The sequence below is a fragment of the Geotrypetes seraphini genome, chromosome 13, assembly GCF_902459505.1.
Source record: "Geotrypetes seraphini chromosome 13, aGeoSer1.1, whole genome shotgun sequence".
Lineage (NCBI taxonomy): Eukaryota > Metazoa > Chordata > Amphibia > Gymnophiona > Dermophiidae > Geotrypetes > Geotrypetes seraphini.
The window spans coordinates 31033848-31061649 of record NC_047096.1 but is presented as its reverse complement, the minus strand read 5'-3'; the positions used below and the strand labels follow the sequence as shown (position 1 = coordinate 31061649).

Sequence of the window (27802 nt, the reverse complement as noted above, 5' to 3'; positions counted from 1 at the left end):
TACTAATCCAGTGGGTGCGCTAAAAACGCTAGCGCACCTTTGTAAAAGGAGCCCTAAGTGTGCGCTGGATGATATGTAGTGGTGGCACACACATAACGAAATGATCAAAGTTAGGATGGCTATTTTACACTCTTAAGTGGTCATTAAATACTGCCAGCAACTGCCTAGTTTCTGGATCCTCCCTGATTCCGCCTCTAGAACACCTTTCCCCTGCCCACTTTTCTAATGCCAGCCAGCCTGCTGAGTGCGATTTAAGTGGGTAGAAGCCTCTCTTGCCGGTTTAAATTGCTTTGAATATCGGGTGGTTTGCTTTTTATTTATATCTTTTAAGCTTGAAGGAAGCATTCTTCTTGCAAGCAGCTCAAGACCGAACCTAAGCAATGCAGGAACCTGGAGCCTTGGTCAAGAGTCGGGCCTTGATCTTTAGTTTGGCATCACAGAGTACAAGAAGAACGATTGCGATTTTGTTTTAATGCTTTTTTTTTTTTTTCTATCAGAAGCATCACTTACATGTACCCAGCAACCACCTCTGGGGTGAATGGTTTTTATTATTTAGCACTCGATTTCATGCCTTTGGTAAGAATGCCTCGAAGCAGTTAGTACAGCTTTTCCAATGAGTGGGCTGGTTGAAGATTTGCAGAAAAGTCAGTTATAGCTGATGTTCAACATGAGTTAGACTGAGGGTTACGTATGAAAAAGACGACATTTAAAGGCCACACTCGCTCGTGGCAATTTTCTGATTAATATTATTTCAAAGCAGACCTTCACAGGAAGAATTTCTGATGTAAAATCGGAGAATTTTTCAGGGGCGGAGAAAGAGTCTGTGTTTCAGAGTCGGGTCACAACAGAGCCACATGGCAGAGAGGGTTGGTGCTGGTTGTGGTGTGCTGCAGTATCCCTTCTGTCGAAAGGACGCAGACTTCATGTTCTCTACATGGCAGTAGCCCATTCATTAGTCCCAGTTGTGCTAATTATTGGGGTATTCTGAAAGTTGTACATTTTTATTGAGGAGATGAAAATGAGCTAGTGTTTGTAATGAGTGTATGACACTGGACACTGAAGTATTAACACGTCCCATGGAAGATATTCAGTTGTATATTTTTTTGGCTAGGGCTTTTGTTTATAGTATTTATTGTTTTTGCACTATATCACACTTGTGTAAATGCTGGACTGAAATTAACAGAACCTGTAGGTGACCTCTCACCACGTGGGACTTATTTGTTCTTTTTCATTGTAGTCTGCTTCTACAGTATTAAGAAGAAATCAGAACACTTCAGATGGAAAAGTCGATTCATGTAGTCCTGAGCATAGCTCCAGTAAATTGAACTTTTTTTTTTGTAACAGTTAAAAACCAGAGAAATGAGGTTGCTTTCAAAGAAACTTTAACAAATGCCCCTTGCTGGTGACATCTTGGCTAACCATTTTAACCACAGTACAGGACAGAATGAAAAGCTCTCATGCTTCTACTGCGGTGCCACCAGATATGAAAAAAAAAGGCATCATTTGAAGCTTGTGAGGTGACGGCCATCTTGTCCATCTTGGGGCGTGCTCAGTCGGCATATTCTCGGCTGCCTTGCAGCTTCCTGTCATATCCATTACCAGGTACAAATCGTCTGAGCGTTGCTGATGGAGTCCAGTGGCTCCAGTGCAAACCCTCAAGACACTGTCCTCCACATTGTAGGCTACTAGGGCTTGACACGTCTCCCTCTGCTCTCAGCAATGAAGGATTTTGATGAAGGCTTTTCTGAATTCAATGTTGAACGTGGTATAAATAATGGGATTGACAGCGCTGTTGACGTAGCCCAGCCAAGTAAATGCACTGTACAGAGCTGGTGGGATGTTGCAGTCACAGTGAATGTTCAAGATGTGGGTGATGAAGAAGGGGAGCCAGCATATGATAAACACACCTGGAAAACAAAATTCAGATTAAATGCACAGAAGCAGCAGCAGTTGTACAGTTTGTCTGTCAAAAGCTACAACTGAAAAGGGCGTGACCTGGGTTGGCCACTGTTGGAAACAAGATACTGGACTTGATGGACCTTTGCTTTGTCCCAGTATGGCAGTTCTTATGCCCTCAATACTATTCTGTTGGCTCATACAACCTATAAGCAGAAGGAAAATGACCTCCCAAAGCTAGCTTTCCATACCACCCTGTTTCTGCCCTAACTCTGCTTCTACATAGCCCACAAAGTATTTGGTTTTAGCATGGGTAGTCAGAGGGGATATTCAGTGGCACTATCTGGTTAAATGCTGCCGAATATCCCTAGTTAACCCTGGACAGGTTCTTTATGAGGCCAGAAGCCTCTCATGGCTGATGAAATTGTATTGAATATCAGCACCTGGAAGGATCTGTAATCTGTTTTCATAGGTCACACCTTGCATGTGACCTATTTCTTTTGGCCGATGATAAATCTGCCAGATTCTGGCTTCATCCCCCTCCCCCCCCCCTCCATGAACATACTGTGAACCTTTTGGTCATTTCCTCAATGCCCCTAGTCTTACTGGTATACTTTGGTCCCATCCTTCTCTCTGTCTCTTACTTTCTTCAACTCTCTGGGTAGGATGTACTAAGCTCTGACACCATGGTAAAAATACCATGGTAGAAGCAATTTTTCTTGTACTGGTGATGCTCAGCACAATAGCATGCAAATTATATGCATGCGTTTTGTTCAGAGCAGCACCAGTAAAAGAGGGGAGGAACTATACTTGGTGCCTGCTCAGAAGAGCAATTAGTAGGCACAGCTCCACCTCCTGCCTGCAGCCGCCCATCTCCTTCCCTCTATCAGCTGAGAGCCAGCAGAGGGGAGAGAGGAGGCTGCAGGCTTTGAACTGGGGCTTCCCCTGCCAGCTTGAGACCTAGCATCCTTCCTACAATGAATCCTGCATTTATCCAGTTAGACAAACCTCCCTTTTTTCACTAAAGTTTAATTTCTGTGTCTGCAATAATGCAGATTCTATGTCTCCAGTCTCTCAATGCCCACTCTTTCAATCTGACAGTCTGTCAAACAATAGATCAGCCTCCACCTTCAAGGACTCATCTTGCCTGGGCAGGGCTTTTGTTTTCGGCTCTCTGCATGCAAAAGTGATCTGTTTCACTTTTTTGCAATAATGAGTTGGAAATTAAGAAAGTGAATCTTCCTTTGGATGTTGGCTTGGTTTAGCTGGATTTTTTTAAACTTTATTTAGTTTTTAATGCCAACAAAAAGTGCAATACAATTTGCATACAAATAATAATATTCAAATAAGCACTTATAAACAATCAGAATCTATACAAAAGATAAAAATTCCCTCCCTCATCCATCATTACCATCAGGAATAATATCAAAACTAAAGATATACCCCCCTCACGCTCCCCCCCTGGATGTTTAAATGTAATGGGAAATAAGCATATGTAAAAGAGTTCAAATTGCCATTTGTTGCATCCCCTAAGTGTGCTGCACCGTGGGTGATATCCCTTGTCCTAGCGCTGCCGCCATGCTGAAAGAAAATCGATTACATTTCCTGAAGGATTTGTGGTAGAAATTGTCATGGTCAAATTAGCAGAGAACACACTGTTACAGAAACGTAATGTTTCATTCCCAAGACCTCAAACACCCAAGACGCTACTTGATTGATTTTTTTTTTCCATGTCTTTACCTCCAGAAAAAGTAAAAAGCTGAGGTGTGATTATTTGGAGAGGCACGGCCCCTGAGGAAACCTGAGAGTGAAACGGTCGGGTGACCATCGGGCTTAAGCTGAGTGCTCTTCGTTTGTATTCTAAAATAACTAATATACCATAGTGTTAATTCAGTGAAAAAAAATCACGTTTAATAAGACCTTTGGTGAACACGTCACTCCTGTAAGGATGTGAAAAATCAATCAAGTAGCGTCTTGGGTGTTTGAGGTCGTGGGAATAAAACATTACGTTTCTGTAGCAATGTGTTCTGTCAGTTTGATGATATTGGTGTTTTGAGCAGACTTAGGTTTTTCCATATTTCAATAGAAATTGTCACGGTGCAACCACATAGGGCTCCTTTTACAAAGGTGCGCTAGGGCCTTAGTGCGTGCAATAGCACACGTTAAATTCCCAAGCGTGCTAGTTACTACCGCCTCCTTTTTAGGAGGCGGTAGATTTTCAGTTACCGTGCGCTTTAGCGCACGTTAATTTTACGCATGCGCTAAAAACCCTAACGCACCTTCGTAAAAGGAGCCCATAGTGACTGGCTATTGGAAAAATGGTTGACATCAGAACTGAACCTTCCTTTTCCAAATTCAAGGTGAAACTCAAAATCTGGTTATTTCAAGCTGCGTATGGTCCTTTCTAAACTCTTCCCCTCTGCGTAGCTGCGTGTCTGGTTGTAAGATCCTGTTATTTTCTCCCGCTCTCTCCATCTTATCTTTTTCTTCCTTTTTTCAGTCTCATTCCTATTTATTGTCTTTTTTTTTTACTTTTGTAAAACAGCCAGCAGCACAACTGTTTGAGTGGTATATCAAGCACTTGTAAATGAATAAATAAAGAAAATAAACAAAATGAAAGTGCAAGATTTCAGCTGCTAGTGATGAGGGAAATCATGGAAATGCACATTGCATGCTGTCGTAAATGTATTTATTCAACTTGAAATTTATTAATAATCTTCTTATCCCCTATAGTCCTTCTAAGGGATCCGTTTATCAAGCTGCGCAAGTGCGTAATACTGCGTGCTAAACCGCCGGCCGCGCTAGCCGCTACCGCCTCCCTTGAGCAGGTGGTAGTTTTTAGGCCAGCACGGGGGTTAACGGGTGATGAAACGTCATGCGCGTTAACCCTGCTAGAGCGGCTTGATAAAAGGAGCCCTAAGATCGTCTGCCAAAAATCTATCTATCTATCCCATCTCTGAAGTTTATCAACACAATGAGGTCTACCATTTTCTCTGTCAGCGCGCCATCTCTTTGGAATAATATTCCGGCCCATTTACGGGAAGAATCAATTCTTCACCATTTTAAGACGAAGTTAAAAACATTTCTTTTCCTTGACGCTTTTGATACCTAAAAGTCCTTTTCAGGGCTACATAGTTTTATTTTATTTTTTGCCACCCTTCCTTTTGTTTTCTTCCCTATATGTTTTTCTCTCTACTTGATAATTGTAGTTCTAGCCCTTTTCCCTTTTGTCCTTGTTTTAAATGTTTTTAATAACTTATTGTTTTTAATGATGTGCTGTTATCTTAAATGTTTTTAATAACTTATTGTTTTTAATGATGTGCTGTTATCTTAAATAAGTTTTTTTTTTTTTTTAGTCAATACATGTTTTTATGACATTGTACACCGCCTAGAAGGCTGATTGGGCGGTATATGAAATCTTAGATAAATTTGAAACTTGATTCAGGCATAAAATGAAAAAAAAATTACAAAACATCAGAGGAATCATATGGGCTCATTAGAGCAATCCATAACGAGTACAATGGAAAAATTATCTGCAGGATTTTGTGTTACCCTACAGGTTGCATCGGACAATGAACCCACGCTTCCAGAAATAATGCGCTGGATTTAAGAAGTTATTTGGCCACTCCTTGAGTGATAGTATAATAAAGGACAACTTTTTCTTTTTCTGCAACTGGTAGATAGATAACCTTGTCATTCAAAAAGCTGGGATTCAAAAGAAGTCTGCAGAGGAGGCCATGGCAAGTAAGTCCACAGGGTGCTAGAAAGACAGCACTATTGTAGGTCAAGGAAAAATGCCACTTTGATTTCTACAGGAGTTAAGAGATAAGATAGCTTCTTACATACATTACAGTACATTTATAGACTGCAAAGCCTTCCAGATCGATGTGGTTTACATAAGAAAGAGACTGCACAAATCATCGAATTAAAAAAATTTATGACTTAATCATTAATTTCCCCAAAATCTTACAAACAAAGATGTTTCCAATAGTTTTCAGAAGTGCAGATAGGAACCTGAGGTAGCAAACAAGATACGTAACTCAGAATCTTGACTGGCTGCCTGGAATGCAATCATTCGATGTAAAAATGTATTGTATCAGCAGCCATGCGCTGAAGGAAATACAAACATCGAAGTAATTCGCAGCGGACGTTCTACTTTAAAGAGCGCAAATTGATCCAGCAAATAACTGGGAGCTTGACCGTGTAAAGCTTTATAATGTAAAGTCCCACATTTACATAATACCCTGACCTCAAAAGGTAACCAATGCAGCTCTCTATAATAGGGAGTAAAGCAGTGGTCTCAAACTCGCGGCCCGGGGGCCACATGCGGCCCGCCAGGTACTATTTTGAGGCCCTCGGTATGTTTATCATAATCAAAAAAGTAAAATAAAACAGTTTCTTGATCATATGTCTCTTTAGCTATAAATTACAATATTATTATTAAGACTGAGCCAAAAGGAAAGATTTATAAACTATAAAGAGTTTTACCTCATGCAAAATTGTCATTTCTTTCATATGACATTAACTATTTTTTTCTGAGGCCCTCCAAGTACCTACAAATCCAAAATGTGGCCCTGCAAAGGGTTTCAGTTTGAGACCACTGGAGTAAAGTGATCTGACATTCTCAAATTTAAGATCAGACGTACAGCTACATTTTGAATCTTTAGTGGAAAAAATTAGGCTTACAGTAGAGAATGACAAGGGGACAAATTTTTCACCATCCCCGCAGGAATTCATTTTCCCATCCCGTTCCTGCGAGTTCTTTTCCTGTCCCTGCCTCATTCCGGCAAGCTCTGTCCTCATTTGCACAAGCCTCAAACACTTTCAAATCATAAGTAGCAACATTCTAGAGCTCAGATTGTGATGTCATAATGCCTCATTCCACCAATGCCTAAGCTCTGTCCTCATCTGCACAAGCCTACAGGAGCTTACAGGAATGGGGCAGGGACAGGGGCAGCAACAAAACTCATGGAGACGGGATGGGAAATTGAGTTCCCGTGGGGACGGGGACAAATTTGTTCCCGTGTCATTCTCTAGTTTACAGAGAAATGCTTGGGGGGAAGGGGGGATACTTACTGAACTCAGAGCCTAGAAGGGTATTAACTGCCTGCAGTTCATCACCTTAAAAGGAAAATACATAGAGAAATTGCTGAGGATCGGCTCGGGGGCCCGTTCCAGCGGGGCACCCGACACTGTCTTCGCTCCTCCCCCATTCCAGCAGGGGAGAGCCGACGGAGGAGGGCTGCAGTCCGGCCATCGGACCAACGGTCGGCTCGGGGGCCCGTTCAAGCTGGACTTCAGTTTTGACTGTTTTGATTTTATTTTCACTTCTTTTTAGTTTATGATATATTTTTTTATCTCACTTATTATTTTGCCACTTATTTTGTTTTATTTTATCATTCAAATTTCATTTAAATTTCCCCAGAATTCTATTGCTTCAACGGTTCTCCCTCTGCATCTATTCTTATCTCCCCTCTTTTTAACCTTTCAAATTCCTTTAGATCATTGTAATCTTATTAGTATTTTATTTTCTTATTTTTCTCCTCTATCTCTATTTTCTTTCTTTATTACTCTTCTAATTGTCATTTTTCCTGGTACTTTAGTTAGATTGTGAGCCGTCGGGACAGTAAGGGAATTTCTAAGTACCTATCTTACTTATAATTTTAATGCACCAATATATTCATTGTAACCCGTTCTGGGCTCTTTTGGGAGGACGGGCTAAAAAAATCGAATAAATAAATAAATATAGTGATTTATGATGGTAGTTCAAAGCATAACTAACCAGGTTATGGAGAAGTTAGAATTGCAATTCCCACGATTCATCCAGGTAACTCCCAAAGCTAGTTGGACAAACTCCCAAGCAAAGTGATGCTGGATGAGGATTCTAAGACCCACGTAGTCTGCTTAATTTACTTCTTGCCGATACAAACATTAAACTGCAATGTTGAGCTCTGCCTTACAGTTGACCTTATTTGCAAATGAGGGTCCTTTGTGCAGATTGTGCTTATCTCGGGCTCTCTTGATGTTTTGTCTCCATTGCTTCTTCTGGGAGGCCATTCCAAGTATCCCTTACTGTGACTAAATGTTTTCTGTTGTTATTCCTGAGTCTTTCCCTTTCAAATAAATCTATATTAGTCTGACCACGTGGTCCAAAATATACTGTATAATAATAAAACAAACCCACAATGAATTGAGATGCCTTGAGGCCTTATCGTTACTTATTTTCTTGTGTCTTATGTTGAATATAGAGCTCTAGACTCCATGCTTGGTACTTTATTAACTATAAAGGACAGAAGAAAATCAGCAACGATAAGGCCTCAAGGCATCTCGATTCATAGTGAGTGTGTTTTATTATTATACTACATATCATGACATCTTTTTCTAGCACATTCTTATTATTGAAAGCTGGAGACCATATAAGGAGAGCAGAAGGTTAAAAGGGAATAGATTCCGTACAAACGTAAGGAAGTTCTTCTTCACCCAGAGAGTGGTAGAAATCTGAAACACTCTTCCGGAGGCTGTTAGAGGGGAAAGCACCCTTCAGGTATTCAAGACAAGGTTGGATAAGTTCCTTCAGGAACAGAACATACGCAGATAAGGCTAGACTCAAATAAGGCACTGGTCTTTGACCTAAGGGCCGCCATGTGAACGGACTACTAGGCACGATGGACCACTGGTCTGACCTAGCAGTGGCAACTCTTATGTTCTTAAGGTAGATACATTTTAACAGATGGGCTTTGTGCCTATCTGCCATTACGTTCTATATTTCAAGAGCAGGAAGTTGTTTCGATTTCTACAATTTAATTTCTACAGAAATACTCCTCCCCCCTCCCCCGATTTCAGTTATGAGCACCCATATGAAAAGGGGGAACATAGCATCTGCTAAACTCACCCTTGCTCAAATTTTCTTTTCTTAAATGATACCCTCTAACTTCCACTGCTATATTTTTAGATCACTTTGCAGCAGTCCACAATGCTTCTTCTGTAAGTACTTTCAGTGCAGTACCTTGTACTGACAAGTATAGTACAATGTCCCGTCTCCTTCTTCAACACAGGCTTCCTGCCATAGAAACCCATTCAAGGAGCAATCATCACAGGGCGGAAAGGCCCCAAACTGCAATGTTTCTTACTGGCAAAGTATTGCAAGGTCTGAGGTCCAATGGCAGTGCCTGGAAACCTCCGGGGCAGTTCTCTTCATCATTCTGGCCTTTTGTTCTGCTCTTTTCTGCCTCTCCAGTAGTGGTAGGAAGAGCCACATGTTTGAAGGACAAAGCATTTCTCAATAGATGAGGAAAATGTATTTGGAAATGTCCAATTCCTTGAGGAATCGCATAATAAAATGTTTGAATGTAGGTAGGTGGGGGTGGATGTTATTGATACATACTATTAGTCAGCAATGTCAAGGCCTCTTATGTGAAGAAATTTGGTGGCTTTCCTTCAGCTCATTTGGATCCAAAGTAGCCCTGACTTAAAAATTAATGGAGACCACTGCTGTAGGATGATCTGAAGTACAGCAGTGCCCGACCCAGACAATAATAGCAATATTCTAACACCTATCAAAATTTAACACCAGAGACAGTTGCCTCTTTTGTGTATGCATAAATTTGGGCCTGCTCCCCCTCTTACAAAAAGCAAGACCTAATCAGCAACACTGCATGCCTCTCTTCACAGCTGCTGGACCAGAGAACTATTTCCAGCTAATATGCACTGTGCCATAATTTGAAGCATTATTATTTTTCACCCCATTGCCGTTCGCCAGGTGAATGGATATCTTAATTGTCACATGCAGCGGCTTTATTCATGGAGCTCTTATGACAGCTTTGATAAATGAAATGTCATAATTTTGGAGGATAACTTGAAATACTGCTCATCCTTTCTAGCGCATGAGATAAAAGAACACAAACCTCAAAGGAAGTTTTATTTGGTTACTTCCTGTGATCTGTAGACAGAACAACAATAACAAAAAAAAAATCTCTGACAACACTGTATTTATCCCAAATAATTAAACCCAGCTGCAACTCCTATAGCTAGCATTTAGTGGGGGGAAGGTTCCTTGTTGTGAACCTCGGCAAGGAAAGATGATAATCAGCCGTAGCTTTGTGGTTTATAATGCAGGCAAAAGGGAACTGGGCCCCAGCTGCAGTATAGGATGCTTGCCTTTGCTGATTTTTGAGTTTACCTCATTCATTGTATTTATGTTTATATTTGGTTGATTTTACTATTTTTATGTTCTTATCAAAATTGTAAGTTTTATGTTGAACTATACTTTTTCATTGCTTTATGTTCCAGCAGCGTTTGATTCTCCACACACCATATTCCGCATATTCATCATCATAGGACTCTTAGGGACCCCTGAAGAAGACATCTTGTCGAAACGCGGACCGTGTTGGGTCCTGCGGCTATTAGCCTAATAGGTCCTTTTGATTTGTATGTGGATTTGTATTCTTTATGTGGATTGTGTATTTGGAACTTTCATTAAAGTCCATTTCAGGATCATCGTCTCTCCACAGTGTGGTTTTTTTTGTTTTGTTTGTTTGTTTCTCTTGAACTATACTTGTTATACATCATAAATGCAGTTAATAAATCCCAATAAATAAATAAATTGTGATCGATAAGCTAGTGCCCTGGCTGCATTGCCCACAAATAGCTTGTTACCGCTCTGGTTAGCAGCATGACTGCCTTTTCACATATGAATTGCCCCCACAACAACTGCAGAGGTTCGGAAGCTACTACTTGTTAATTGTTGACATTTACTTCGGTTTAGGTAATAGAGGCCGCAACAAGAGAAAGCATTATGGGGTCCTTTTACTAAGGTGGGCTAGCCGTTTTAGCGTGTGCTGAACGCTAATGCGTCTATAGACTATAATGAACGCATTGGCATTTAGCGTGTGCTAATTAGGGCGCACTAAAGCGGCTAGCGCACCTTATTAAAAGGACCCCTATATGTATCAGATCCTGAGGTGCTTGGCCGAATGTTTTGTCAAATTTGTTCAAAAAATTATTTTGGGATTGGTGGGCTATGATGCATCCAGATGCAGAACAGATAACGTTTTTCTATTAGGTTCACATGGTAACTCATGTAGCATAGAAGCCCAATGGTTACAGAGGTTGCAATCTGCAAAAGATCAAACACTTACCAAGGACAATGGCCAACATCTGGGTTGCTTTCTTTTCCTTCTGTTGAGACAGTTTTCTCTTGCTCATGGTCTTGATGGAAGCTCTTGTTTTCCCATTGGGCATTGACTGGATCTCAAAGACCTTAGCAGTCTTTGGGTTGTCCTTGGGGTGCCCGTTTTTTTCTGCTTTCACTGGACTGTCCATCGGGGAAGATGAATTGGCATGGTTACACTGGTTAGATGTGGCTGGTACTGCTAGATGGTTATTGGGAGATGCTGGCTTGTTTTTCTTTTTCTCTGGTGGGGTGGTGCTTGACATCATCTCCATTTCCATTTCATCAGGGTGATTCACTGCCTCCTGGACAAGAATCAAAAATCCCAAAACAAAATAGGGCAAATATAAAGCTATAGGATAACAGAATGGTGTGGTCTAGCTTGGTAGGTAATGACTTCTGTTGATGTTCTATTTGAAGGATGCAGGAAACAGTTTTCAATAGCCCACATGGTGGCGTAGCAAGGGTGAGAGACACCCGGGGTGGTGGTGCCCCTCCCCTGCCCCATCACCTCTACATGCTCCTTCCCCACCCCTTCTGCCGCGCATGTGCTGCTTCCCTTCCCCCCATACCTATGTAACATTCCTTGTACAAGCAGCAACCCCCAACCTGCTGTCACGTCAGCGTCGGCTCTCCTCATATATCACTTCCTAGGTGCGGGTCCAGGAAGTAACGTGAGAGGAAGAGCCCACACTGGCATGACAGCAGATTGGGGGATGCTGCTCAAGCCAGGAACGTTACAGAGGTACAAGGGAAGGAAAGTGTCGCACACACGCAGCAGTTGGGGGAGCGGGCAAGGAGTGGGGGGGGGGGCAGAGAGATGGACGGGTGCCTACGCCCTCACCAAGACGGTGACTGAGGAGGACCACCACCTCTCGCCCTCCTTTACTACGCCACTGAGTCCACAGTTATTTCCAATGCACTTGGGCATTTTTAGGCTGTGCACATTGCAGCCATGTTTGGAAGGGAAGCAATGCATGTGCTTTGCTTTTGAAAATTAGCAGCTGCTAAATGCATATGCTAAAAGCAATCACATATGTTATGCCTGTTATTTCTGTGAGCTTCTAAACAAAGACTAAAGATTTTTTATTTATTTAATTTAGCGTTATATCCCTTCCTCCCAGAAAGATCAGAATGAGTTACAAGTAAATGTACAGAGTATTAAACTAGAGGGGATACGGTTACATGCTGGGGAAGTAGCAAACATACACTGGGGTAACAATTTGGGGGTGAAGGGAGAACTTCAGCATAAGTTTCTGTTTTGTCTTTACATTTCACCGACACAAATTTATCGGATGATGATAACTCACTGCTGTCTCAAATGTTTGCAACCATATGCGTCATTGGGACATCATTTTTGGTCTTGCCCTAAGGTTCATTTGTTTTGGACTGCCTTGGGACAGTTTATATCTTCTATATGGAAACGTCATTGGACTCCAACTCTACAAGCTCTTTTTGGACATCATACTATTACGTCTCCTAAGCCAAATGGTATGGCAGCATTTGTGGCCTGCTTAGCTCTTCTTGGTAAGAAGGCTATTTGACTGCTTAGTTGACTCCGGACTCCCCATCTTTTGCTCATTTGTGCTCCCTTATGATTGTTCATGCTTCCCTAGAGTGTCGATGTTTCGTGGACATTGACTCTCGTCAGGGTCTTATCTTTTGTTTTATTTGGGAGCCTTTTTGGATGGATCTCACACCTCCTGCCCACAGTAGAGTATTGAATGTTTAATATAATTCTTTTCATTATTGTGTCTTATATTGCGTGATTGATAATTGTGATGGGTGTGTGTGTGTGGGGGGGGGGGGGGGTTGTAGACCTTGCTGTGCATGGTACTTCTATTGTTTGAAAAGTTAATAAAAACATTTAAACATAAATTATGTGCTATTAGATTTAGGCACCGTGCCTTGCAGAATAATGTGCAGCCCAAAACAGGTGCAGATTTTAATGAGTGTCAATTAACATCAATAACTGATTATTAGCACCCAATTATTGATGTTAATTGCTCATTACTGCAATTAATTTGCTTATGCATGTGGGTATATTCAATTTTGGGTGCCATATATTACAGTAGAATCCAGAGGATAATGTCATATGGACAATGTGCCATTATGTCCACCTCTACACTATGCCTAATTATCAGAGCTATGCAGTTGCTGTTAAGGTTTGGATTCTTTTCCTGAATTATAAACCTGCAAGTAGGTGACCTGGCAAAGGAGCGCAGCTTAGATCTTTTTACAGAAAAACAGAGCCCTGCGCTTCCTGTGCCTCACACTGCTGCTGCTTCACATTAGAAGGGCCTAGACTCTTCCAGGCTCCCTGTCAGACTTTGATTCTTCTGTGGAAATTTAAGATGTGGAAAAGCAGCAGGGAGCTGCCACTTTCCATGGGGTTGGACCTTGTGGAGGAAGAGAAACTGCCCTAGGTCAGATTGTCCTAGTACAATTAAACCGTGCCGTTTATAAAATGCACATGTATGTGCAAACATTTATGCCTATTCCCAATCGGGCATAAATATCCATGACTTTGATCTAAGCACAACTTCTGACACTTTGAGGGGCATTTTTAATAATGCATCTAAATCTAACTTTGGACATTTCCTGCAAGACACCCATAAGTCAGATTGAGGAAAACGACCATTTTCAAAACTGCTAGCCATCTATCTTTTTTTTTTTCTCAAAAATGACTCGTCTAGATGTTTTGGCCCTTAGGACATCTACCTTTTTTGGCCATTTTCAAAAATCAGAATGTCCAAATGCAAAACATCCAAAACAAGTCAGTTTGGGCGTGGGAGGGACCAGCATTTTAATGGACTGGCAACGGGCATGCCAACAGAGCAGTGGGGCACCTTAGGAGACATTGCTGTGAACTTCACATAAAGTATGTCAGGTACACATTTCACTATAATCCCCTTAAAGCATACGGTAATCCCTCTAAAACTCCCTCAAAACCTACAATACCTACCTGTCTACCACTCCAACAGCCGTTATGGCTGCAAGTGTAACCTATATGGCAGTACAGTATGTTTTGGGTGGGTTTTGGTGGGCTCACACTTTCTACCATAAATGTAATGGGTAATGTGAGATATGGACCTAGAATCCCCCTCTCTATGGTTCACCACATCACCTACTAGGCTACTCCAGACAACTGCTTGCTGCTCTACTAGGATGTTCAATTATTTCTGCATCTGTCATAAAGTCGGGTATGCACTGTTTCATTTACATCTTTGGGGATGGGAGGGGGGGGGTCAATGACCACTGGGGGTGTGTGTGTGTGGGGGAGGATGCTTTCATCCTTCCAGTGGTCATCTGATCAGTTTGGGTACCTTTTTGGCACTTAGATGCTTCGAAAACAGATCCAACTCTGAATGTCCAAATGACACCCTGGACATTTTGATAAAAGGTTTGATTATCCCTGCAAGATGTCCAAGTGCTAAGCCCACCCAAAACACACCTCGCACATGCCCCCTTAACATTTAGATGTCTTGGAGGGTGAATGCCCTGCAAGACATCTAAAAACCGAGTTTTGAAAATCGGCACTTGGATGCTTTGGTGACTAAAATGTCTACGTGTCGGTTTATGCCATTTTTTGGATATGAGTCCCTTGCCTCTGGTATTTTATAAAAGACATGGAAACGCCTATGTGCTTTGGATCTTTTCCAGATAAGCCCCGCCACTAATGGAAAAAGTGGACGCGCTGAAAGTTAAGCCCTGCCACCTTTTGCCAGCGCACGCAACCTTAACCAGTGAAGTTCTCAGCACAACGGCCCCACAACGTGGCGCGATGTGTATAAAGTAAAGTGGGGGGGGGGGGTTCCCCCCCCCACCCCCCGTCAGAGCACCAAAAAAGATTATAAAAAAGAGGATATGAAACTTACCATTATAAAAAATATAGGATAAACTGTCGACCAGTTTTTTAAGGGCTCCGACGGGGGGACCTCCATATCGCGCCTCTTTTTTATAATTTTTTTTGGGTGGCGGGGGTTAACTTTTTGGCAGGGCTTATCTAGAAAAGATCCTGTGCTTTATGAAATAGGTTAGACATACAGTATGTGGTTACATGGACTTCAACCTTAGGTGACCGGCTATAATGTTACCATCCACAAGCATTTGTTTTTAAAATTGCATGAAACTGTGTCATTCATGAATTCTCTTTTCTTTGAATTGAATGTGTTGTTTATGAATTCAGTATTTAGGGCTTCTTTTACGAAGGTGTGCTAGTGTTTTTAGCACACGCACACGATTCGCACGCACTAGCCTACTTAAAAGGAGGCAATAGTGGCTAGCGCACGGGGCATTTTAGCACACGCTAAGTGCGCGCTAAAACCACTAGCGTACCTTTGTAAAAGGAGCCCTTAGTATGCTGTATTTTATTATTTGTAATTATGCAATTGTATTTACATTTTTATAAGCAGACTTTGAGGAGTCTTAGAGGATTAACAGGGTGAGGTATAAAATTAGTAACATTGCTGGTCTCAAGTCTTCATTTTTGAATCTGACTTCTAGTAGCTATAGAATTGTCTAGAAATGGAGCTGCCAAAGTGTCGCATCTATAAGGCAAAGGAATGTGTGGTTAACATTGCATGTTAACATCGCCATGAAAAGCCAGAGCATAGTAGCTCAAATTTTTTTGTCAGACCTAAGCTAACATACCAGATGGCTTCCATATTCACTTACAGTATAGAATTGTAGATGTAGTATTTAAGAAATTTTTCAAATAAATAAATATCACATGTGGGCGTGTCATGGCGAATGACAACTGAATTAGATCGTCCAAAACATTTTCTGCATTATAAAATTATGTGGCTAAATAGTAAAGTACTCCTAAAAGGTCATGTGTAGCCATTCCAAAGGGTGTTGTGAGGGTGGAGCTGCAATGGATACATATTTTATAAATGTGCACCTACGTCAAAGCTGGGAAGAGGCATTGATAGGTACCCAGAACCCAGGCCCAGTAGTGCACAAATGCTGACACAATTTCCTGGAGGAAAAGTCCATAGTCTGTTATTGAGAAAGACATGAGGGAAGCCACTGCTTGCCCTGGATTTTGATGGTAGCCCACATTGATAACTTCCCCCCCTTAAAGAAAAAAAAGAAATGTCTCTAGAAATCAAAATCACTGCTAATATGTAATAAAAGTGAGCCAATTATAGGACAATCAAACCGTTGTGACATCACTGATGTGTGGTTGGCTCTTAGGCATTGAAGGAATGAGGCATTATGATATCACAATATAAGTTGTGGTTACCAGAAACTGAAACCCTTCACATTCAAGGGGGAAGTTATCAATGTGGGCTACTGTTGACATTATATTTTACCATTAACTCATTTTATTTTAGTTCACATTCCATTTTATGCATTGAGACCTAGTTACTAATATCTAGGGTTAACAGTATAATAATAACAAGAGTCAATGTTGATATCATCCCTAAATGTGCTATTCGATCTTATTATATAAAGGCATCTGGGTGCCTATTTTTAAAATAGTAGGTTGGGGTTGTTGGTTTGTTTGTTTTTTTTTGGGGGGGAGGGAAATTGTGCATAGGAAGCCTGTTATGAAATGAACCCCCATGGGCTAATTTGGTTTAGCATGCGGAGATTACATTCTAGCAGGAATGTTCTACTTTTACTTCTATAAATCCCATTAAAATGTAAATAATTGTACTGTGTGTGTTTTGCCCAAAGAACTGCTCCCTCCCATCTCTTCACCTGCTCCTTGTTTTATGCAGTTCATTTGATGCAACATTTAGAACTGAATATCAAAGAATACATAAGATTTAGTAATTACAATTGTCAAAGAAATTACTAAAGAAGGACAACATTGAAGACCTGGAAATATCTTGTGGAGGATGGACTGGTTTATCATGCTTTCTCTTTGTGCTTCTTTATAGTTTTCGCTAGCAGTGCGATGGTTATATCCCATAGGGCATGGGTGGCAGAAGTATAGAATGTCTCAGTGGCATAAATTAAAGTATTATTTTCACTTTTTAAGAATATAGCTTAAATCCAACTTGGGGTCCCAAGAACTCTGACTTTGGTGATTTCAGACATACGTATTCCTTGTAGCATAGATAAGTAAAGTGTTATTGTGTGTGTAGATTTTTTTTTATTGAGTTAATGCAGGCCAAAGATTAAATAATGCTTGGAATGCAAGATGGAAGGTCCCTCTAGACGGCAGTCACTGCACTTAAACACAGAGGTCCCTGTTCGGCTATTGCAGGCTAATTTTAAATCATTTCAGTCTAATTAACCTCCCTGAACAGAAGCACTTAGCTATGAACTAGGGAGACTTTGAGGAATCGAATGGTTGACCAGATGCCAAAATATTCCTGTATTTTATCACTTGACTCACTTGACGTGCCTCCAGTCATAGAGTATATAATCACAGAGTCAACTGAAAGGTTTTGCAAATTAGAATCTGTCATCTCCTATGTCTGGAAAGTCTCTATCTTGTCTATGAACAGAGTTGTGTTTAGCAGGAGCTAATGGACAAGGTTATGAGGCAATTACATGCATGTATTTCCTTCAGCAAAAATGTCACAACTGTATTAATTTGTAAAGAATGGACTGGCACTTCAGCTAATGAGACTATTTTGACTTTTGTTCTGTCTTATAGCTGCTTATCTTGTATATTTTTTTAGGATGGTGATCACTTTTCCTCTTTCTCTTCTGATATGGATCGGAAATATGGGTGTTTGAGGGCCATGAATGATTACTCACAGAAAACTGGTTTTCAGGCTCTACTGCAAGCTAGAATAGAAGTGTATGTGTGAGTGTTATTAACTTTTGAATGGAGTATTTTACTTTTGTACTGGTTTCCTCTGTGGCAGTGAGAGTGATATAGCTAAATTAGGTTTACCATATGGCTCCAGAAAAAGGAGGACGGATTGAGACATCCAGGTTTAACTTCCATTGAAAGCAATGGAAGAAAAACCCGGATGTTTTAATCCGTTCTTCTTTTTCTGGAGCCATATGGTAACCCTAGATCAGGCATAGGCAATTCCGGTCCTCGAGAGCCGGAACCAGGTCAGGTTTTCAGGATATCCACAATAAATATGCATGAGATAGATTTGCATCTCAAGGAGGCAGTGCATGCAAATCCATCTCTTACATATTCATTGTGAATATCCTGAAAACCTGACCTGGCTCTGGCTCTCGAGGACCTGAATTGCCTACCCCTGCCCTAGATATAACACCAAGTATGATTTCCCTGGTTTTTATAATAGTACTCAGTAACTCATGCTGCGTCCTAATTCTTGGAGTATGTTAAAGTTCATTTAGTAATCATTCCATCCTCCAATTAAATTGATTATGAAACATTCTTATCCTGAAATCCCCAAAGTATAGAGATAGTGCAAGCTTCTTGGAGATTGCATGGGAAGGAGGATGCTTTCTAGAGATGAATAACAGAACATGAAGCAATCTAGAAAAGCATGAAAAATAGAGGTTTGCTTGTTTTTTGTTAAGCAATTTCCTCAGGTTTCCAGATAAATTGGAACCAGCCTTTGTTAGGCTACCTGGGGCTAGCTAGAGTCTTTGGTTAGAAGCCACAATTCCCTCCAAAACCAGATTCTCACCAGTAGATGTCCCTGTTGCACAATGACAAGAGCTCTACCATGCCCTCCCCCGCACCCAAGGGCTCTGAGTGTTAACTCCACAGAATTCACAACCCTGACTAGCTCAAGGAGTAGAGGCTAGGCTTTGGAATCAAAACCAGGTCCTTTATTTGACTGTGCACAGCCCTTACCCCTTGAGTCACTGGGTTAGGGTTACCATATGGCTCCAGAAAAAAAAGAGGCTGGATTGAGAAATCTGGGTTTTACTTCCATTGCTTTCAGTGGAAATATCCCGGATATCTCAGTCCGTCCTCCTTTTTCTAGAGCCATATGGTAACCCTACACTGGGTATCCCTCCCTCTCCCATTAAAATTTGCTGGTTAGAATTGCAATCATATTTCCAGTGTTTTGCATTGACTTCCTCCCTGTATTAATAGTTGCTTATATGCATACTTGCTATTGACCAGGAAGGTCTTATGGTAGACCTATTTCTTGCAACTCTTGGCTGTCCAAATTGATAGGTTGCAATGTTCTGTTGAACAGAACATGTTCTTTCATTTTTGTTGTGCTGCTCTGAGCAAAGAATAGTCTTTCTTGTGGATGAGTCACTGTCATGTAACACTTACCACTTTTTTCTTATTAACTGGGAAGCTCCCATTGGATTTCATAAGGACTGAACAGAGCTTCACATCTTCCGGATGGGTGCATTTGTCCTAAGAAACAAGCAGCAGGAGATTACAAGAAATACATTTTCTTCAGAAATTTGGGGGCCGCTATGAATAGCTTTTTAATGTTGTAAGGTGAGCAAACACTTTGGACCAGTGGGCTTTGTAGCTAATTTTCCACTGCTGTTTCTTTAGATGGCCAAACAGATTGCAAGTATTTGGGTCATGCCTGATATGGTTTTAACTAAAAGTGCACCTGATATGAGTAGATGATTTTTCATTTTGCTCTGAAAATTGTCCCCAAGTTCATAAGTAAAGAGGAAAATACTTCATAAAGACAGACGGTTGCAAACTTTGTTTACCAGATTTGTTCTGAGAACAAATTATGTTGAAAATTTCAAAATGCTGTATTGTTTTATAAGCCAGATCTGCAGCATGCTTTCCTGATGCCTATAAGTTTTCTCCTAAATATAATGAAGGTACAATCGTATTCCGTGAAGAAAAAATTGTAAATATAAACATTGTAAATAGTTAAAGTAGGGATTCATTCACACCAAAAAAATATATAATAACAGGTACAGGACAGTTGACAAAATCAGGCGAAATAGAAGATCTTTTCTATCGGGACGAAGATTCTCCTTCAGATGAGTGTTTAACTCTCTTATATATGCTATTATGCAGGTTTTACAGCCACACTATTAAACCCTGTTTTGAATTTGTCTACAGCTGGAGCTGATTGCCATAAATATAGTTAGTTTGGGACTGTTTCACCTAATAATAGAAAATTTATGGACGTTGAAATTCAAATCCTTTGAGAATTTTTTGAAAACTATTCTTTTAAAGAGATGTTGAAGTGTGAAAGCAACATATAATTGTACGGAGTTTTTTTATAAAACCGTGATGAGGTGGTGAGCTTTGGGTACTTGTGTAGTCCCGGCGACCCACAATTGAGGTTTATTTTTCTCCGTTTATTTATGATTTTGTCAACTGTCCTGTACCTGTTATTATATATTTTTTTGGTGTGAATGAATCCCTACTTTAACTATTTACAACGTTTATATTTACAATTTTTTATAAGTTTTCTCCCCCATTTTATTTTGGGTTTGTTTTGAGATTTGTGGTAAAACAGAAGTGTTTCCACACCACTGGCTTGTAGAGAATGGGGAGAAGGAAACTGAAGAAAACATTTGTCAAGCATTGTGATGATACCTTGTGTGATACTTTCATTTCTGCCTCCAGGCCATGGCTATTGCGTTTGGTGTTGACACGCTTCCTGCGTTTTCGGAGAACGATATAAATCTGAACATACACCAGCAGGGTGACAATGAAGGGAGCATAGAAAGAGACGATGGAGGAATAGACAACAAAGGCAGGATTTGCAATGATACACTCATTGTTAATATCTGAAAAACAAAAGTTGCATTGCATGAATCTTTTCTGAAATGTTGGGGGTGTTACCATTCCTTCACTCTGAGATTGCATAACTCTTGATTAAAGTGATTACTTCTAACTTTCCCAGTGGAAACAACTATTATGAGGGGCCGCTGAAAAGTTCTCAGCCCAACTTTGGGGCAGTCTCCATCGAGGGCTCTACAAGTAGTTCAGCGATTTTCTGCTTTTTTCTTTCTGTATTTTTCAGATGGTACAAAAAAAGTAGAAAATCACTGGATTAAGGACCTGATTCTTAAAACATGCGTCCCGATTGCAGGTAGCAGTAGGCGTCCTCATGCCGTCTGCCAGCCAATCGGGATGCACGTTTAAAAAAAAAAAAATACCCAAATACTTTATCTCATGCATTGTGGCAATGTCCTCTCATTAAATCATTTTGGTCTGCCATCTTATTATTTTTAGGTGCTTTATGGAATATTCAATTAGTTGAATCTGTAAGGGGGGTAATATTTCGTAAAGCTGCTGCTTGTGGGGGTTTTGGATTAGAAAGAAATATTTTATTTCAGAAAGCATGCATGATTGGTCATAAGTGTATTCTATAATATTGGTTACAGAAAGATCCTCCTAGTTTTTGGCATTGGAGGAACCAATTCCATTGGTTAATTTTATTTGAAGTCTGGGAGGTTTGTAAATTTCCTAGAAGAACTAGGTATTTCTTGAAAATTTGGAATCCATATATTCAAAATCTTTCCCATAGAGCTCGTAGTATGATTCTTAATGTTTTATATTGAGAAATAAGAAACCTTCATTGCTTCTTAACACTGTAATATGTGTCATCTTTCATTATGGGGGTAGGGAGGGAATTTGTTTGATGATAATAATAGTTGGAATTTCATGAATTGTATATTTATATAATTAATTTATTACATTGTTATATTTTTAAAAATTTGGGGGGATGTGAAGGGAAGGTATGGGGGTATATATGGTATTATGAATAGGTAATATGAAAAATATATTTTGGAGAAATGATAAAATTATTTATGTAAAATTTGAGCTTTGAATTTAATTGTAATGAGCATTTATTGTATTTGATTGATTTCTTCAATAAAATGTTTCAACATAAAAAAGTGTCTGAAATAGGACACCTACATTGTAGGCTTCTGTAGCACATCTACAAAGATGCATACCCATTGCTTAAGTACGCCCAAAGCGGGGCATGGGCGTGGTTTCACCCAGAAGTGGCCTTGGGCGTGCTTAAGCAAAATGCTGGCCTACATGTAAGGCGTCTGTCCAGGAGTGTAGACACAATTCTGAATAGGATGCTGATGCATGATTCATCATAGATCGGTGGCCGCTTCTTAGGCACCCCCGATATCAGCGTCCTATATAGAATCAGGTTCTAAGTGTATATCCCTCGATATGTTGGTTGGGCTGAGAACTTTTCAGCAGCCCCTCAGACTCCACTCCTCACAAGTAACTGCAAAGGTCTTCTCAATATCTAGGCAGCTTTAGCTTGGGTTTTGGAATTCTTGAAATTACTCACTCACACTCTGAATCTTTTGTTTCTGTGCACCATACTAACCTCTGAACTTATTTTCTAGTTCATTCCAACTTTCTTTCAGCATGACCTTGAAATAGCATTTAAGAGGGCAATTCTGTAACTGTGAGGTCTTGCCTTACCAATTTGAGGCATTTTATTGCTTCAGCCATGAACACAGAACAGAAATATTTGTTAAGCAATTCAGCCTTTTCTTTATCAGCTTCTACATCAAGTTTCAAGTTTATTAAAAATTTGTTTGACCGCTTAATCCAACTTCTAAGCGGTTAACATAATAAAATTACACAAAAACAAATTAAACATATTAAAACAGGGAAGACAAATGACTTACTCAAACATACGGCAACAAAAGGGCAGATGGGAAGGAACTACAATAAGTATAGGATAGATAAGTCATAAAGGCTAAAACAGTAGGTTAGGTAAAAAATTATCAAAAAAAAAAAGAAAGAAAGAGGCCATTTAACAAAAAGCGTCTCGGAATAGAAATGTTTTTAATGCTATTTTAAATTGTTTTATATCTAATTCGTTACGGAGATTTATAGGCAGTAGATTCCAAAGCGAAGGGGCAGTGACAGCAAAGTTGTTGGTGTGTAAAGTATTTATTGATTTTAATGATGGTATAACTAAAAGATTTTGAGAAGTGGAACGAAGGGATTTTGTTGTTACGTACGGAATTAAAAGACTGTTAATAAAATCAGGTTGGTTATTCACCTTTGAGTCTCACAATGCCACTTTTGCACTTCATCTTATCACTAATATATCTAAAAAAAATATCTTGTCTCCCCATTTTACCGTGTCAACTATTTTTTCTTCCATTTGCATCCTTACTTTTCTGACTACACGACCACCAGCCTCTCTTAACTTTTCCAGATATTTTGCCTGCCTTCCTCTTTCTGTGATGTTTTGTAGTTTATGAAAGCTAACCTCTTATTCCTTACCTTCTCAGATACTACTTTTGAGAACCAAAGCGGCCTTCTTTTCCTCTTACTTTTACTTACTTGCCTCACAAAAAGGTTTGTCGCTCTTATAATTACTCCTTTCAGTTTTGCCCACTGCATTTCCACTCCTTCCAGACGTTCCCATCCAGACAACAATTCCTTGACATAATCCCTCATCTGAACAAAGTTAGTTTTTTAAAAGTCTGGAACATTTACTTTTGCATGACTCCTCTCTATACCCATCTTAATATTAAACCCTACCATGCAGTGATCACTGGAGGCGAGATGATCACCCACTATAACATCAGAAACACTTTCCTTGTTTGTAATCACTAAGGGCTAGATTCACTAAGCAAACAGATCGGGTACTGGTGGGTTTGTGACTCCTTTTGTGACCCGATTTCCCTCCGGCCCGATTCACTAACCTCTCCTGCGATCCGCTTCCGATCCGTGCATGCAAATGAGGGGAAACGGCATGCAAAGTAGGCAGGGCTGCAATTCACCAAACTGAAGAAGGAAGACCGATTTGGGTTTGCTGATCCGACTCTCCTGCCCTTTAAAACCATGGGCTGGCAATGCGCTTTGGCAGAATACATAAAAAAGGAATTCTTCCTTTTTTATATATTTTGTAAAATGCATTGCCAGCCTGTGGTTTTAACCTGCCCCCCCGTGCCGATGCCCCCCTTGCTGATGCCTGCCCACACCGATTCCGCCCCCCCCCCCTCACAGATGCTGGGTTGAGGAGTTTTACGTCCCGGTAAGCCGGAATAAGTATATTCAAGTTTTTGATTCACATTTGTGATACAGATGTAATATTTATGGTTCAATTTGGGCTTCTACAGCACCGTGGCCCTTGTTTCACTGTGGTGTAGTTATTAGCATTATGTTTTCGTTATAGTATCATCTCCTGAAGACGCCAACCGTGAAACCCGGGTTGGGGGGTCGGAGAGAGCATGGCAGCAGCAGTTTAGCAGTAATATAAGTATGGACCCGGAGCAGCTTTAGAGCAGCAGCATTGCCACTCTGCATGTCAGATAAGTATAGCGTGTAACATCATTGCTGTTATGATATTTTGGCCTTGTTTTAAGACAGCAGGTGACAGAGACAGTGAACTAGCTATGATGGTCTCTAAACTAACTGGCTCCGTGAATTTTCACTAGAGTTTGGTTATGGATCTGAGCGTTCACTCTGAAGCCGGTTTTTACTTGAATGATTATTTGATTCATTGATTAGTGTTTTGAAAAATCACGGTGACTAAAGTCGGAGATATAGAAACATAGCAACGTGATGACAGATAAAGGCCAAATGGCCCATCCAGTCTGCCCATCTGCAGTAACCATGATCTCTTCCTCTCCCTATTGGCTAGTGCTCTTTACACCTGCATTGTGATGTCATAGAGCTTTATGGTTATAGAAACATAGTAACATGATGACAGTTTAATGCCAAATGGCCCATCCAGTCTGCCCATCCGCAGTAACCATTATCTCTGCCTCTCTCTAAGAGATCCCACGTGCCTATCCCAGGCCTTCTTGAATTCAGATACAGTCTCTGTCTCCACCACCTCTTCCGGGAGACTGTTCCACGCATCTACCACCCTTATTCAGTGAATAAGGTGTCAATACACTAATGTACATCTGCCATGAATCAAATGAACATATGCAAGTCTCACCACAGATGTATAATTCATGCAACTTTTCTTACCTAAGAATTCACCAAGGTCAGCTAAGCTGAGTACTGCAACACTAAATTGCCATCATAAATAAAGAATTAGAATAAGTCACTCTGGAACCTGATGTGATTATTAAAAGCTGTACGCCATAGTTGGCATTTGTATTATTGAACAGCAACTGTGTAAACTAAGCTTTCTGGCTAACAACTAGCCAATATCTTTAATTCTAGTCTTCTAAACCCTTAAGAAATTATACTCTGTGCTTCTCGGAATATAAATATGCTTTCCAAGCAATGCAGACTGTCTTCAACTCATTAATGTACTGCTGTATTGAGGGAAGGGTCTTTTTATTTTTCCAGTTCAAAGTGATTCATTTCTGTGCCATTTTTAAAAAAATTTTCATGTGCCAAAATGCGCTTAGAATCCTTATAGACTTTCACATAGCCAGGAAATATTTGGCTAACACTGTTCTTTCCTGCAGTCCACACTTCCAGTTTAGCTAAACAGAGAGAGAGAGGGTATAACAGCCCTATCCATCAAATAATGCTGTGTAACTCATGAATGCTACCAAGTTCTGTGAGACTGCAGTAGAGAGTGCAGCAGTAGTTTTAACTCGGGAGCCGGCATGGGCTGGAGCAAGTGAGGATCGTTGATTCCTCAACGATCCATTAAACGACCAGGAAACCTATTGGGGATGGGGGTCGAGGGTTGGAGCTGTCTTGGGGGGAGGGCTTGGGAGGACTGCAAACAAGTGTATGTGTGTAGCGAGGAGTGGATTTTGGAGGAGTGCTATGATCGGGGGGGGGGGGATTTGAGCGTGCTAGTATCGGGTGTGGGGGGGGGGAAGAGACTTCTGGGGTGGGGGAGATGCTCTAGGGAGGGGAAATGCTCTGGGGAAGATTTTAGCTGATATTCAGCCCTCTGCACAGTTAACAAACCAGGCAGCTTGCTAAATATCACACCTGGCCACTTAGATCTAGGTTCTGCTTAGAGCTTGTACAGAGCCCTCAAAAATGTATGAAGATGAAAGTGAGGTTATTCAAACCTTGACAAATCCAAAACTTCACCTCACTCTATAAGAAGAGGAAATCAAAGGTTATACGGCTAAATCTCCAAACTGAGATAAGCCACAACATCCACCTCTGATACGTTGTAAGTCTTTAACACTTGCTGTACTCCGTCATCTTCTAATCTTTTCAGAAGTAAGACAAACCAGTGGCATCTGATAATTCATTCATTTATTTTTCTTTTAATCGTGCAGAGTTACTAGCATGCCCCGACGGGACCCGTTTCTCCCAAGCAGGGCTTTCTCAAGGGTTCACAGTAGGCACTCTTTCTTTAGCGTCCTCACATTTCAGGTGCTAGATCTGCCGGGAAAAATGAATGAATGAATGAATGATCAGATGCCACTGGTTTGTCTTACTTCTGAAAAGATTAGAAGATGACGGAGTACAGCAAGTGTTAAAGACTTACAACCTATCAGAGGTGGATGTTGTGGCTTATCTCAGTTTGGAGATTTAGCCGTATAACCTTTGATTTCCTCCTCTTATAGAGTGAGGTGAAGTTTTGGATTTGTCAAAGCTTGTACAGAGCCCCAATTTTCAGTGCTGGTACCTGCATTGGTGCCAGCATTGAATATTAGGATCTAATTCAGCCAGCAGTGGTAAGCATTTAAAATGATGCTGACTGAATATTGACCAAATAAATATTTAGAGAACTAGCTGTCATATGTGGTCCTAGCTAAGCTCATAATGTAGAAAGTAGGCGCACACTTTCCTTTATAGAATATGCGCCAATCAGGTGCCCTCCAGTTGCCTAAATCTAGGAGCACTCTTTGTGCGTCCCTTTCCCATTTCTTCCTTAAAGCACAATACACAATGCCCAAATACCCAGTATCCTATAAATCAGTGCATCGCAAACTGTGTGCCGTGGCACACTAGTGTGCCTCCTGAGATTTCAGATGTGCCGCAGCACACTGGGGAGGAGGGGAGGCGCCAGCGCCGGCTGACTGCCTGCGAGAGGCACGTCCTGTAGGCAATCAGCGGGCGCCAGCACCTCTCCTTCTCTCCGGCCCTCTTCCCTGCTGACACCCCCACTGACATCTCAGGGCCCGTCTGGAGGGCCTTCACGCATTGACGTTGAAGCAGGCATGTGACATCATCACGGTGATGTCCGCGCACTTACAGGCGCCTCGAGCCGCGGCCACTACCTTTAGTGTGCTGCGGCTGGAGATAGTTTGAGAGACACTGCTATAAATTATTATTATCGTCATAATTTCTACATTGCCTATTAGATCAGTGTTTTCCAAGTTGGTCCTGGAGTACCCCCCTTGCCAGTTAAGTTTTCAGGGTATCCACAATATATATGCATGAAAGACATTTGCATATAATGGAGGCAGTATATGCAAATCAATCTCATGTATATTCATTGTGGATATCTTGACAACTCAGGAAATGCTGCACTAGATGGATGCAGCATTGTCCAGAAACACGGGGGAATTCTATAAACGACGCTGAAAAATTGGTGCTGGAAAAAAAAAATGGATGCTAAGCACCATTCTATAAAAAAGTGCTCCAGGATGAGCACCCTTTTAGAATAGCACGTAGAGCCGATTCCCATGCCTAAAGCTGGGTACTGGCATTTATGCCAGGTGAAACCTAGTCAGACCCTTGTAAATTTTATGCATGCCCCCTTTTGAGTTGTGCACTATGAGATTTAAGCATCTGGTATTATAGCATAGCATGCAGACAGATGGATGCACAAATCCAAACTAGTGCCAATTAACTTCAATAAATGATTGTGAAGGCCAATTAATTGATAGTTGATGGCTTGTTAACCAATTTAGTTGCATATACACATCTTGGGCCCGTGCCAGAATTTCAGCGCCATGTATAGACTCCAAGTGATAATGGACAGCCTCTACTTTTGAGAGAGTATGATGTAGTCAAGACGAACGGACACA

At 40.8% G+C, this 27802-nt stretch overlaps 1 protein-coding gene across 2 annotated transcripts in view; it reads right to left on the bottom strand.

The window, feature by feature from the left end:
• Window positions 1–577: 577 nt before the first annotated feature.
• Window positions 578–27802, bottom strand: part of DRD2 (dopamine receptor D2) — a 66123-nt gene continuing 38898 nt past the window's right edge. Inside the window, exons 4-7 of one of the 2 annotated variants that reach the window (XM_033917373.1) lie at window positions 20496–20689; window positions 19248–19334; window positions 11034–11370; window positions 578–1907 (exon numbers count right to left, since the gene is read on the bottom strand). In XM_033917373.1, the coding sequence (XP_033773264.1) occupies window positions 1714–1907; window positions 11034–11370; window positions 19248–19334; window positions 20496–20689 (812 nt within the window). In that variant the 3' untranslated portion in view covers window positions 578–1713. The remainder of the gene's footprint in view (window positions 1908–11033; window positions 11371–19247; window positions 19335–20495; window positions 20690–27802) is intronic. The other variant, XM_033917374.1, reaches the window with a different exon arrangement.